The sequence below is a fragment of the Octopus sinensis genome, linkage group LG29 (assembly GCF_006345805.1).
Source record: "Octopus sinensis linkage group LG29, ASM634580v1, whole genome shotgun sequence".
Lineage (NCBI taxonomy): Eukaryota > Metazoa > Mollusca > Cephalopoda > Octopoda > Octopodidae > Octopus > Octopus sinensis.
Genome location: NC_043025.1, coordinates 8,157,398 through 8,171,990, shown reverse-complemented (window position 1 = coordinate 8,171,990; position 14,593 = coordinate 8,157,398). Strand labels below are relative to the sequence as shown.

The following is a 14,593-nucleotide window of genomic DNA, read 5'->3' as shown; positions in this document are numbered from 1 at the left end:
GATGATGAATCGAAATATAAAAGACTTACATTTGACAGAATAATCTGAACGCTAAAGGGTTTTAATACTCACCGTTTCATTCTTGGGAATGTAATTAAAAACATAAACATTTAATTCAAATAGCTCTCCTCTTACAATAGAGTAAGGAATCCCCAATGAGATATAGAAATCCTGGAAGGTGGTCAACTGGAATAAATAAATTTATAAATATATAAGCATACTAGCAGTATCGCCCGGCGTTGCTCGGGTTTGTAAGGGAAATAACTATATAAGCATTTTTAGAGAGTTATAGCCAAAAAATAGAAAAAAAATGCATTAAAAATGGAAAAAAAATTATGGTAAATTTTTTTTTAAAATCGTTGACTCGTAGACATTTTTAGAGAGTTACTTCCCTTATATAATAGCGAAAAAATGCATTAAAATGGAAAAAGATGATGGTAAATTTTTTTTTTAAATCGTTGACTCGTAGACATTTTTAGAGAGTTACTTCCCTTATATAATAGCGAAAAATGCATTAAAATGGAAAAAGATGATGGTAAATTTTTTTTTAAATCATTGACTCGTAGACATTTTTAGAGAGTTACTTCCCTTATATAATAGCGAAAAAATGCATTAAAATGGAAAAAAATTATGGTAAATTTTTTTTTAAATCGTAGACTCATCATAGACGCGCGCTAATACCCAGAAGGGCTCGATATGAATCGCGACAATAAGATACCCGGTTTTGGTTAAACTGCACTGCAAAATGTGGGAGTAGTTAGGAATCTAAATCGTAGGAGACTGACACACAACTTCACTTTTATATATAAAGATATACAGGTATGGCTGTGTGGTAACAAGTTTGCTTCCAGACCACATAGTATTAAGTTCAGTCCCACTGTAAGGCAGCTTTGTGAGTTTATTAATTCCTCATCGCCACTGTTGTAATCCATTGTTGGACTGTTATAACGTCCACTCTGGTATAGCAGTATAGTTAGTTAGAAAAGTAAGACATAACTACACTGGCGAAAATAAATTTAAGACCGGTGATAAAAGTTCTATTTCTTACAAAATATTTTGTTACTAACACCATACAAATCATTTCTATCTTTTACACCTTGTGCAGAATTTATTTCTCTTTCGGATGATGCAGACAATAACTATTTTTATACAACTTGAAGAATTCTAGTGCTAAATTAATATAAACGTTTCAAATTTACCAGCAAAATTAGTTTAAGACTGTATCATTATAACTTTATTTAAAGCTTAAGATTATTTAAGCTTGTTGCATTGTGTTGACAGACTTACACTTAAAATTTCCATGTCTTTAACCAAAACTTGTTAGTTACTATGATGACAACACTATCTATCTATCTATCTATCTATCTATCTATCTATCTATATACCTATAAATAAAAGAAAGAAATATAACATGTGACTTCATTGACTGAGGTTACCGTGGTCTTTTCCGTAGGCTTTTCTTTCCACGGGTAAACCTCACCTGTCCTCCCCCTTTACACTTCATATTGACATTTCTGTGATTACGATCACTATTGATCAACTTTTTTTCCTCTCCCCTTTCCTTTTTTTTCTCCCCTCTCCCCCATTTTTAAAAAAAATCCTCCCCTTTTTTTGTCCTCTTTCATTCCTTTTACGATCCCTTTTGATCGAAAACCAACCCCCTTTTTTTTACCCCCAAAAGAAAAGCTCTACCTTGTAATTTGTTCTGTCTGTGTGCAGCCCTGTGTGGCTAATAAAGAAACATATCTATATACCTATCTATCTATTTATCTATCAATCTATCTATCTATCTATCTATCTATCTATCTATCTATCTATCTATCTATCAATCTATCTATCTATCTATCTATCTATTTATCTATCAATCTATCTATCTATCTATCTATCTACCTACCTACCTATCTATCTATCTATCTATCTATCTATCTATCTATCTATCTATCTGATCTATCTATCTATCTACTACCTACCTACCTACCTACCTATCTATCTATCTATATCTATCTATCTATCTATCTATCTATCTATCTATCTATCTATCTATCTATCTATCTATCTGACCTATCTATCTATCTATCTACCTACCTACCTACCTACCTACCTACCTACCTATCTATCTATCTATCTATCTATCTATCTATTTATCTATCTATCTATCTATCTATCTATCTATATACCTATCTATCTATCTATCTATCTGATCTATCTATCTATCTACCTACCTACCTACCTATCTATCTATCTATCTATCTATCTATCTATCTGCGAGTGTCGCGTTGCTCTCAAGCAACTCTGCCGTCCTGGGTCGACCTTAAGTGACTTCAACACAACCAAAGCATTCTATAGGGGTTTAGTGGAGGGGAGGTACGACGACGAGCTCGGGGCGAACCTGGACGTCGACGAGGAGTACCTGACCCGCCTGTTCGGGACGACTTTCGGGCCAGGGCCCATGGACAACTTCCAGAGATCCCTGGCCTGGCAGTGCTACCGAGAAGCGCTACCCGTTCGGGATAAGCTCTACAGACACGGCTCGAGAAACACGGGGCCGACCTGCCCGAGATGCGGTCAGAGCGACGAAACCGTTCTGCACGCACTCGTTCAGTGTCCAACAATTTCCGACCTGTGGGCTTATGTCGAACAACTGCTGTCACGTGTGGGACGAGTCGGTTTATCAGCTGAGTCTATCGTCAATATTGTCACGCCTCCTTCCTTCAAACGGGAAGGAAGAGCTATTTTCATCATCCTTGTGGCTATGGCGAAAGAATGTATCTGGTGGACGCGTCTGAAAGGATTGGAGACAAACACTTTCCTCTCTGGTCAATCTCTCATCAACTTCTTCAAGTACCACTTGAAAAGGAAAGTGAGAGTAGAGAGGCAAGTTTTGTCTAGCGAATGTTTTAAAAAAAGATGGGTGAATGTAGCAAGAATGGCACGTATGAATGACGAAGCCACCTTGAGCATAGTCCTATGAACCCAGAAATCGAAAACAGAGAGTTGCTTATTTGCAAAAAAAAAAAAAAAAAAAAAGAAATATAAAATGTGACTTCATTGACCGAGGTTACCGTGGTCTTTTCCGCAGGCTTTTCTTTCCACGGGTAAACCTCACCTGTCCTCCCCTTACACTTCATATTGACATTTCTGTGATAACGATCCCTATTGATCATTTTTTTTTCCTCTCCCCCCCCTTTTTTTTTTTTTTTTTTAACCCCCCTTATTTTTGTCCTCTTTCTCTCCTTTTACGATCCCTTTTGATCGAACCTCCCCCTTCCTTTTTTTTTTTTTTTTTTTTTTTTTTTTTAATACCTTCAAAAGAAAAGCTCTACCTTGTAATTTGTTCTATCTGTGTGCAGCCCTGTGTGGCTAATAAAGAAACATATCTATCTATCTATCTATCTATCTATCTGATCTATCTATCTACCTACCTACCTATCTATCTATCTATCTATCTATCTATCTATCTATCTATCTATCTATCTATCTATCTATTTATCTATCAATCTGTCTATCTATCTATCTATCTATCTATCTATCTATCTATCTATCTATCTATCTATCTATCTATCTATCTATATACCTATCTACCTGTCTGTCTGTCTGTCTTTCACACTATATTTCTCTCTTAACAACAACATTTTCTCCTCCTTTTCTTCTAAAAATACATTGTGACATATATTCTTATTCCTCCCTTCCTTTCCTCCCCTCTTATAGACGTGACAGAGAGAGAGAGAGAGAGTGAGAGAGAGAGAGAGAGAGAGAGAGAGAGATCCACATCTCTTTTGTAATATACTCTTTTACTTGTTTCAGTCATTTGACTGCGGCCATGCTGGAGCACCGCCTTTAGTCGAGCAACTCGACCCCGGGACTTATTCTTTTGTAAGCCCAGTGCTTATTCTATCGGTCTCTTTTGCCGAACCGCTAAGTAACAGGGACATAAACACACCAGCATAGGTTGTCAAGCAATGCTAGGGGGGCAAACACAGACACACACACGCATATATATATATATACATATATACGACGGGCTTCTTTCATTTTCTGTCTACCAAATCCACTCACAAGGCTTTGGTTGGCCTGAAGCTATAGTAGAAGACACTTGACCAAGGTGTCACGCAGTGGGACTGAACCCGGAACCATGTGGTTGGTAAACAAGCTACTTACCACACAGCCACTCCTGCGCCTATATATATATATATATATATATATATATATATATATATCATCATCATCATTTAACGTCCGCTTTCCATGCTAGCATGGGTTATATATATATATATATATATATATACCAAATCCTACCAAATCCACTCACAAGGCTTTGGTTGGCCCGAGGCTATAGTAGAAGACACTTGCCCAAGGTGTCACACAGTGGGACTGAACCCAGAACCATGTGGTTGGTAAACAAGCTACTTACCACACAGCCACACCTGCGCCTATTAGAAAAATATGGAACGCTTCACGAATTAGCATGTCGTCCTTATAAGAGTATTATGTCTTGGTTTTGCTCTAATTTACACATGTTGCACCCAAGTCTCAACCAAAGACAAGGGACAACATCTAAAGATGCCAATAGGTAAGGTGCCATGCAACTAAAAGCACTGATGTCTGTGGGAGAAAGAAAAAACACAAAGTGTGTAAGGTTGCATTTACATGGAGAGGGTGGAGGCGCAATGGCCCAGTGGTTAGGGCAGCGGACTCACAGTCATAGGATCGCGGTTTCGATTCCCAGACCGGGCGTTGTGAGTGTTTATTGAGCGAAAACACCTAAAAGCTCCACGAGGCTCCGGCAGGGAATGGTGGTGATCCCTGCTGTACTCTTTCACCACAACTTTCTCTCACTCTTACTTCCTGTTTCTGTTGTACCTGTATTTCAAGGGGCCAGCCTTGTCACTCTCTGTGTCACGCTGAATATCCCCGAGAACTACGTTATGGGTGCACGTGTCTGTGGAGTGCTCAGCCACTTACACGTTAATTTCACGAGCAGGCTGTTCCGTTGATTCGGATCAACCGGAACCCTCATCGTCGTAACCGATGGAGTGCTTCAGATATACATGGGGAGGAATTTATGTACCATATGCGAGGGACCCATAAGTATGATATTCTATGATCGTTATTATCATGGATCTTTGATGTTTCAACAGCAGTTTTTAACACAATTTCTAGTTAACTAAACACTTTTAAACTTCGTATACTGGTAGAATGTGTTTATAAAACATCTTTTTCTCTTGGCTTTATTGAGAAAATTCTATAGTTTGTAAGATATTTGTTGTTGTTTTTTCTTCGATTTCTGCAATTTCAACCAATCACTGACGTCTATTGAGGTAAAAAACATTCTGTGCCGTATGAATATGTCCCTCGTTTAAGAAACAGATTGGGTTTATTTAGATTTGTGAAGAAAAAAAATACCCTTCCCCCACCCCTAACCCTAACCCTAACTAACCTTAAGTATCATCATCATCATTGTTCGACCGTGGTCGAGACAATGGAATTTACCATGCTACGCCAGACTTCACGGTCCATCATAGCATTACGGAGGTCCTGTTGCTGGATGCCTGTATCCCTGGAGATTACATCAGAGTATTGCGAGTAGATGGCTTCCAGAAGAGAAGAGTAGAAATTGCCTCATTTTCAGCTCTATAACAATGTCCAGCAAACTGGACTCTCCTACCTTTCAAACTAACCCAAACCCTAAAAGAGATTGAAATGCAATAGATCGATTCTAGGGTTATAATTATGGGTGACAATTTCATATGACACCGCTAGAAAAAACTGCCGGTCAAACCGAAAAGATCCATTATCATTATTATTATCATTATTATAATTATGATGAATAAGAAGCATATAAAAAGCCATGTAAAACATAATTACTCAGGATTTCCTGGCCAGAATTTTTTTCCATAGCCTTGCCTGGTCCCCGTGCTGGCCGTTGCCAGCCTCACCTGGCCGTTGCCAGCCTCACCTGGCTGTTGCCAGCCTCACCTGGCCGTTGCCAGCCTCACCTGGCCGTTGCCAGCCTCACCTGGCTGTTGCCAGCCTCACCTGGCCGTTGCCAGCCTCACCTGGCCGTTGCCAGCCTCACCTGGCTGTTGCCAGCCTCACCTGGCCGTTGCCAGCCTCACCTGGCCGTTGCCAGCCTCACCTGGCTGTTGCCAGCCTCACCTGGCCGTTGCCAGCCTCACCTGGCCCCCGTGCTGGTGGCACGTAAAAAGCACCATCCGTCCGTGGCCGTTTGCCAGCTCCGTCTGGGACCTGTGCGGGTGGCACATATAAAGCACCATCCGTCCGTGGGCATTTTCCAGCTCCGTCTGGCACCTGTGCGGGTGGCACGTAAAAAGCACCATCCGTCCGTAGCCGTTTGCCAGCTCCGTCTGGCACCTGTGCAGGTGGCACGTAAAAAGCACCATCCGTCCGTGGCCATTTGCCAGCTCCGTCTGGGACCTGTGCGGGTGGCACGTAAAAAGCACCATCCGTCCGTGGCCATTTTCCTGCTCCATCTGGCACCTGTGCGGGTGGCACGTAAAAAGCACCATCCGTCCGTGGACATTTGCCAGCTCCGTCTGGCACCTGTGCGGGTGGCACGTAAAAAGCACCATCCGTCCGTAGCCGTTTGCCAGCTCCGTCTGGCACCTGTGCAGGTGGCACGCAAAAAGCCCCATCCGTCCGTGGCCATTTGCCAGCTCCGTCTGGCACCTGTGCGGGTGGCACGTAAAAAGCACCATCCGTCCGTGGCCATTTGCCAGCTCCGTCTGGCACCTGTGCGGGTGGCACGTAAAAAGCACCATCCGTCCGTGGCCGTTTGCCAGCTCCGTCTGGCACCTGTGCAGGTGGCACGTAAAAAGCACCATCCGTCCGTGGCCATTTGCCAGCTCCGTCTGGCACCTGTGCGGGTGGCACGTAAAAAGCACCATCCGTCCGTGGCCATTTTCCTGCTCCATCTGGCACCTGTGCGGGTGGCACGTAAAAAGCACCATCCGTCCGTGGCCATTTGCCAGCTCCGTCTGGCACCTGTGTGGGTGGCACGTAAAAAGCACCATCCGTCCGTAGCCGTTTGCCAGCTCCGTCTGGCACCTGTGCAGGTGGCACGTAAAAAGCCCCATCCGTCCGTGGCCATTTGCCAGCTCCGTCTGGCACCTGTGCGGGTGGCACGTAAAAAGCACCATCCGTCCGTGGCCATTTGCCAGCTCCGTCTGGCACCTGTGCGGGTGGCACGTAAAAAGCACCATCCGTCCGTGGCCGTTTGCCAGCTCCGTCTGGCACGTAAAAAGCACCATCCGTCCGTGGCCATTTGCCAGCTCCGTCTGGCACCTGTGCGGGTGGCACGTAAAAAGCACCATCCATCCATGGCCGTTCGCCAGACTCCCCTGGCACCTGTGCAGGTGGCACATAAAAAGCACCCACTACACTCACAGAGTGGTTGGCGTTAGGAAGGGCATCCAGCCGTAGAAACATTGCCAGATCAGACTGGGCCTGGTGCAGCCTTCTGGCTTCCCAGACCCCAGGTCGAACCGTCCAACCCATGCTAGCATGGAAAGCGGACGCTAAGTGATGATGATGATGATGATGATGATGATTCACCATTTTTCAAGTTGGTTACTCTGGTTGAGACGTGGGGGCAACTTGTATAAGTGAAGGTCTGAATAAGTACACGTATTTTGAATAAGACAGAGAGGGATCAAGGGGATAATCAGCTGTACAGCAAATATAGGCAGTCGTTTAGGCGAGTCAAAAAATTCATACGCCAACACTGGAATGAATTGTGGCGTATCTGGTGGTCCGTCTTTAATTTCTGCTAAGATGGTTGTTTGTTTGTTCCTTCTTGAGCCATGCCTGGCTCATAAGGGCCGGTTTCCTGGTTTCTTTGGCGTATAGGTTCCCCACCTGGATGGGACGCCAGTCCGTCGCAGGTGAGCTGCAAGATGCAGGAGGAAAGAGTGAGAGAAAATTGTGGCGAAAGAGTCAGCAGAAGTTTTGCCATTACCTTCTGCTGGGGCCGCGTGGAGCTTAGGTGTTTCGCTCATAAACACACACATCGTCCGGTCTGAGATTTGAACCGGCGATCCCTCGACCGCATGTCCACTGTTGTTTGTTTGTTCCTTCTCGAGCCATGCCTGGCTCATAAGGGCCGGTTTCCCGGTTTCTTTGGCGTATAGGTTCCCCACCTGGACAGGATGCTGGTCCGTCGCAGGTGAGCTGCAAGATGCAGGAGGAAAGAGTGAGAGAAAGTTGGGGCGAAAGAATCAGCAGAAGTTTCGCTATTACCTTCTGCCGGAGCTGCGTGGAGCTTAGGTGTATCGCTCATAAACACACACATTGTCCGGTCTGAGATTTGAACCGGCGATCCCTCGACCGCATGTCCACTGTTGTTTGTTTGTTCCTTCTCGAGCCATGCCTGGCTCATAAGGGCCGGTTTCCTGGTTTCTTTGGCATATAGGTTCCCCACCTGGACAGGACGCCGGTCCGTCGCAGGTGAGCTGCAAGATGCAGGAGGAACGAGTGAGAGAAAATTGTGGCGAAAGAGTCAGCAGAAGTTTTGCCATTAAATCCTGCCGGAGTCGTGTGGAGCTTAGGTGTTTCGCTCATAAACGCACACACCACCCAGTCTGAGATTCGAACCCGTGATCCCTCAACCGCGAGTCCACTGCTCTAACCACTAGGCCATGTGCCTCCACAAAAATGTTCCTTCTCGAACCATGCCAGGCTCATAAGGGCCGGTTTCCCGGTTTCTTTGTCGTATAGGTTCCCCACCTGGACGGGACGCCGGTCCATCGCTGGTGAGCTGCAAGATGCAGGCAGAAAGAGTGAGAGAAAGTTGGGGCGAAAGAATCAGCAGAAGTTTCACCATTAAATCCTGCCAGAGTCGTGTGGAGCTTAGGTGTTTCGCTCATAAACACACATTATCCGGTTTGAGATTCGAACCGGCGATCCCTCAACCGTGAGTCCGCTACTCTAATCACTAGGCCATGTGCCTCCACTGGAGGAAAGAGCGAGAGAAAGTTGTGGCAAAAGAATCAGCAGAAGTTTCACCATTACCTTCTGCCAGAGCCGCGTAGAGCTTAGGTGTTTCACTCATAAACACACACATCGCCCGGTCTGAGATTCGAACCAGCGATCCCTCGACCGCAAGTCCACTGCTCTAACCACTAGGCCATGTGCCTCCACTGGAGGAGAGAGCGAGAGAAAGTTGTGGCAAAAGAATCAGCAGAAGTTTCGCCATTAAATTCTGCCGGAGCCGCGTGGAGCTTAGGTGTTTCACTCATAAACACACACATCGCCCGGTCTGAGATTCGAACCAGCGATCCCTCAACCACGAGTCCACTGCTCTAACCACTAGGCCATGTGCCTCCACACGCTAAGATGGTGCTTTTTAAAATGTGGACAAGATGCCCAGAGCCACTCACTGTTATAGGTGACACAACTGCAACACAACAGCACAAACATTGTTAAGGCAGATATGACTCTGCGCCAAATATTTCTGCCATCCTCAATCCTCATTTTAGAAACATCTGGAAGTATAGAAGAAAAAAAGTGAAGGCGCAGGAGTGGCTGTGTGGTAAGTAACTTGTTTACCAACCACATGGTTCCGGGTTCAGTCCCACTGCGTGGCACCTTGGGCAAATGTCTTCTACTATAGCCTCGGGCCGACCAATGCCTTGTGAGTGGATTTGGTAGATGGAAACTGAAAGAAGCCCGTCATATATATGTATATGCATGTATGTTTGTGCGTCTGTGTTTGTCCCCCTAGCATTGCTTGACAACCGATGCTGGTGTGTTTATGTCCCCATCACTTAGCAGTTCGGCAAAAGAGACCGATAGAATAAGTACTGGGGGCTTACAAAAGAATAAGTCCCGGGGTCGAGTTGCTCGACTAAAGGCGGTGCTCCAGCATGGCCGCAGTCAAATGACTGAAACAAGTAAAAGAGTAAAAGAGTAAAAGAGTAAAGAGAGTATGAACTTACTTCAACCTCTTGGTTGTATGGAATAAATCCTTCAGAGGGATGCATACCAAATAATGTGGTCACCCAAGTTGTTATAGTGTCTGGTGCAGTTTTCGCCAATGAAGCCATTCCTGTACTCCTGTGTTTAATAACGAGATTTTATGATTAGCAGCAAAACAGACTGTGTGTGTTTGTTGTGTGTGTATGTGTGTGTGTGTTTGCGAGTGTGCGTGTGTGAGTGTGTGAGTGTGTGTGTGTGAGTGTGTGTGTGTGAGTGTGTGTGTAAGCTGCCGATTTATAGTAGCTTACCTTTCGACTTATTTTAGAACATGGTTGAGTCCATAAAATAGGATTTGACTACACCTCCATTTAGAGCACAGTTTAAGCTATTTTTCCGTGGAAGAAGGTTTATGTTCCTATAACCTTTGTTAATTCTGTAACCCTTTAAAATGGAAGATAAGAAAGTTCCTTTTCGGCACTTGATGCTTTGGGAACCAGACAAAAATTGCTGCAGCTCGGCTGGGATGTCTGGAAAGTTTGTGCCGATTTATAGTAGCTTACCTTTCGACTTATTTTAGAACATAGTTGAGTCCATAAAATAGGATTTGACTACACCTCCATTCAGAGCACAGTTTGAGCTATCTTTTTGTGGAAGAAGGTTTATGTTCCTATAACCTTTGTTAATTCTGTAACCCTTTAAAATGGAAGATAAGAAAGTTAATTTTCGGCACTTGATGCTTTTCTTTTTCTGTAAAGGGAAAAATGCCTCACAAGCAACCAAAGAAATATGCACAGTTTACGGTGATGTTTCTTTATCCGAAAGAACTGTACGGAAGTGGTTCGCAAGGTTCTGAGCTGGAGATTGTAGCCTTATTGATAAAGAGCAATCAGGCAGACCATCCACTACAGATGATGACCAAATCAAGTCATTAACTGAGAATAACCCACATCGCACAACCCGAGAATTGGCAGAAAGCCTTAACCTATCAAAATCCGTCGTTCATGAGCACCTGGTAAAGCTTGGGTAATGGCAAGTATTTATTGACCTTTTTCCTTCCTTTAAAAATCGGCACAAACTTTCCAGACAACCCAATATACATATATAATTAATAAAAAAAAAAATGGAGAAAAAGACAACAAGAAAAAATCACTATGTGTGGATGTGGTACATGCAAAGTATTAGTAAGTCATTCAGAGAAGGAAAGAAAGGGTCTTTTAGGTTTCGAGCAAAGCTCTTCTTTAGAAACAGGAGACAGAGGAAAGTCAAGAGGAAAGGAAGACAGAGGGGAAAAAATTGCCAACAGTTCACATGTGTTTATATATATATATATGGCGGTGCCCCAGCATGGCCACAGCTCGTGAGCTGAAACTAGATAAAATAAAAAATATATGAATTTATATATACATACACATATATATAAAGATACTAGCAGTATCGCCCGGCGTTGCTCGGGTTTGTAAGGGAAATAACTATATAACATTTTTAGAGAGTTACTTCCCTTATACAACCCGAGCAAAAATCATTAAAAATGAGGAAAAATGATGTTAAATTTTGTTTTAAATCGTAGACTCATCGTAGACGTGCGCTAATACCCAGAAGGGCTCGATATGAATGACGACTATAAGATACCTGCTTTTGGTTAAACTGCACTGCAAAATGTGGGAGTAGTTAGGAATCTAAATCGGAGGAGACAGAGTCTCTCACACACACAACTTCAATTTTATATATAAAAATATGCTGGCTTGGATTGGATGGTTTGACAGGAGCTGAGGAGCCAGTGGACTGAACCAACATCAGAGAAAATGAACAGGTGTGGAGTTATGCTATCTGTACTGTTCTTTATAAGGCAACAGGATGATTTTAGACAAGTCTTTGGACAGGTGTCACTCAGTGTGGAGGCGCAATGGCCCACTGGTTAGGGCAGCGGACTCGCAGTAGTAGGATCGCGGTTTTGATTCCCAGACCGGGCGTTGTGAGTGTTTATTGAGCGAAAACACCTAAAGCTGCACGAGGCTCCGGCAGGGGATGGTGGTGATCCCTGCTGTACTCTTTCACCACGACTTTCTCTCACTCTTACTTCCTGTTTCTGTTGTACCTGTATTTCAAAGGGTGGAGGCGCAATGGCCCAGTGGTTAGGGCAGCGGACTCGCGGTCGTAGGATCGCGGTTTCAATTCCCAGACCGGGCATTGTGAGTGTTTATTGAGCGAAAACACCTAAAGCTGCACGAGGCTCCGGCAGGGGATGGTGGTGATCCCTGCTGTACTCTTTCACCATGACTTTCTCTCACTCTTACTTCCTGTTTCTGTTGTACCTGTATTTCAAAGGGTGGAGGCGCAATGGCCCAGTGGTTAGGGCAGCGGACTCGCAGTAGTAGGATCGCGGTTTTGATTCCCAGACCGGGCGTTGTGAGTGTTTATTGAGCGAAAACACCTAAAGCTGCACGAGGCTCCGGCAGGGGATGGTGGTGATCCCTGCTGTACTCTTTCACCACGACTTTCTCTCACTCTTACTTCCTGTTTCTGTTGTACCTGTATTTCAAAGGGTGGAGGCGCAATGGCCCAGTGGTTAGGGCAGCGGACTCGCGGTCGTAGGATCGCGGTTTCAATTCCCAGACCGGGCATTGTGAGTGTTTATTGAGCGAAAACACCTAAAGCTGCACGAGGCTCCGGCAGGGGATGGTGGTGATCCCTGCTGTACTCTTTCACCATGACTTTCTCTCACTCTTACTTCCTGTTTCTGTTGTACCTGTATTTCAAGGGGCCAGCCTTGTCACTCTCTGTGTCACGCTGAATATTCCCGAGAACTACGTTAAGGGTACACGTGTCTGTGGAGTGCTCAGCCACTTACACGTTAATTTCATGAGCAGGCTGTTCCGTTGATTCGGATCAACCGGAACCCTCGTTGTCGTAACCGACGGAGTGCTTCCATCTCACTCAGTAGAAGAAGAAGAAAAGAGTAGAAATTGTTGTGTTCTTTGATGCTTACCCAGTGTCAATGGTATCCCATATCCAAGTCTCTTGGAAGTTGGTTCGCAGCTTTGGCGCTTTAGCTATTTTTCCTCTTGGTTTGAAACTTTCAGCAACCATCATTTCTTCCGGAAAATAAATGGGAGAGTGGGTGAGAGGAATAAAGGGGGAAAGAAAGAGGAGAGGAAAAGGAAGAGGACATAGGTTTCCAAGCTGACCACTGCCTTGAAATAAAAGACAGAAACTGTGTGGAAACCTGTGTGTGTGTGAAGGTGTGTGGTTCAGAAACGTTAGCACGCAGGGTGAAATGCGTGGCCGTATTTCGTCTGCCGTTACGTTCTGAGTTCAAATTCTGCCGAGGTCGACTTTGCCTCTCATCCTTTCGGGGTCGATTAAATAAGTACCAGTTACGCACTGGGGTTGATGTAATAAACTAGTCCCCTCCCCAAAAATGTCAGGCTTTGTGCCTTTAAGAGAGAGGTTCATCATCATTATTTATTAAGGCGGTGAACTGAATGGAATTGGTAACATGTTGGACGAAATGCCTAGCAGTATTTTTCCAGCTGTTACATTCTGAATTCAAATTCCACTGAGGTCAACATTGCCTTTCATCCTTTCGGGGTCAATAACCAGTTGCGTACTGGGGTTGATCTAATTGACTGGCCCTCTCCCACCAAATTTCAGCCCTTGTGCCTACAATAGAAAGGATTATTGTTACTACTACTACTACCACCACCATCCACCACTACTACTACTACTACTACTACTACTACTACTACTACCACCACCGCTGCTGCCACCGCCACTACTACTACTACTACTACTACTACCACCACCACCACCACCACCACCACTACTACTACCACCGCTGCTGCCACTGCCACTACTACTACTACTACTACTACTACCACCACCATCCACCACCACTACTACTACTACTACCACTACTACTACCACCACCATCCACCACCACCACTACTACTACTACTACTACTACTACCACCACCGCTGCTGCCACCGCCACTACTACTACTACTACTACCACCACTACCACCACCACCACCACCACCACCACCACTACTACTACTACTGCTGCTGCCTCCGCCACCACCTAGCATTGCTTGATAACCGATGCTGGTGTGTTTACGTCCCCGTTACTTAGCGGTTCGGCAAAAGAGACCAATAGAATAAGTACTGGGCTACAAAGAATAAATCCCGGGGTCGATTTGCTCGACTAAAGGCGGTGCTCCAGCATGGCCGCAGTCAAATGACTGAAACAAGTAAAAGAGTAAAAGAGAGAGAATATATATATATATATATATCATCATCATCATCATCGTTTAACGTCCGCTTTCCATGCTAGCATGGGTTGGACAATTTGACTGAGGACTGGCAAACCAGATGGCTGCACCAGGCTCCAATCTTGATCTGGCAGAGTTTCTACAGCTGGATGCCCTTCTTAATGCCAACCACTCCGAGAGTGTAGTAGGTGCTTTTACATGCCAACGGCACAAGAACCAGTCATGCGGTACTGGCAATGGCCACGCTCAAAAAGTGTTTTTTATGTGCCACCTGCACAGGAGCCAGTCCAGCGGCACTGGCAATGACCTCGATAATATATATGTGAGTGTGTGTGCGTGTGTGTGTGTGCATGTGCATTTGTATATGTACCCTTGTGTTTGTCTCCTACCAT

The 14,593-nt window shown here is 44.6% G+C and overlaps 1 protein-coding gene across 1 annotated transcript in view; it reads right to left on the bottom strand.

Annotated features, from left to right (window-relative positions):
• LOC115226112 (CD109 antigen-like) overlaps positions 1–14,593 on the bottom strand; it is a 161,648-nt gene that overhangs the window by 47,253 nt on the left and 99,802 nt on the right. The window contains exons 20-22 of the mRNA XM_036514831.1: positions 12,920–13,025; positions 9,954–10,071; positions 73–186 (exon numbers count right to left, since the gene is read on the bottom strand). Of these exons, the coding sequence (XP_036370724.1) occupies positions 73–186; positions 9,954–10,071; positions 12,920–13,025 (338 nt within the window). The remainder of the gene's footprint in view (positions 1–72; positions 187–9,953; positions 10,072–12,919; positions 13,026–14,593) is intronic.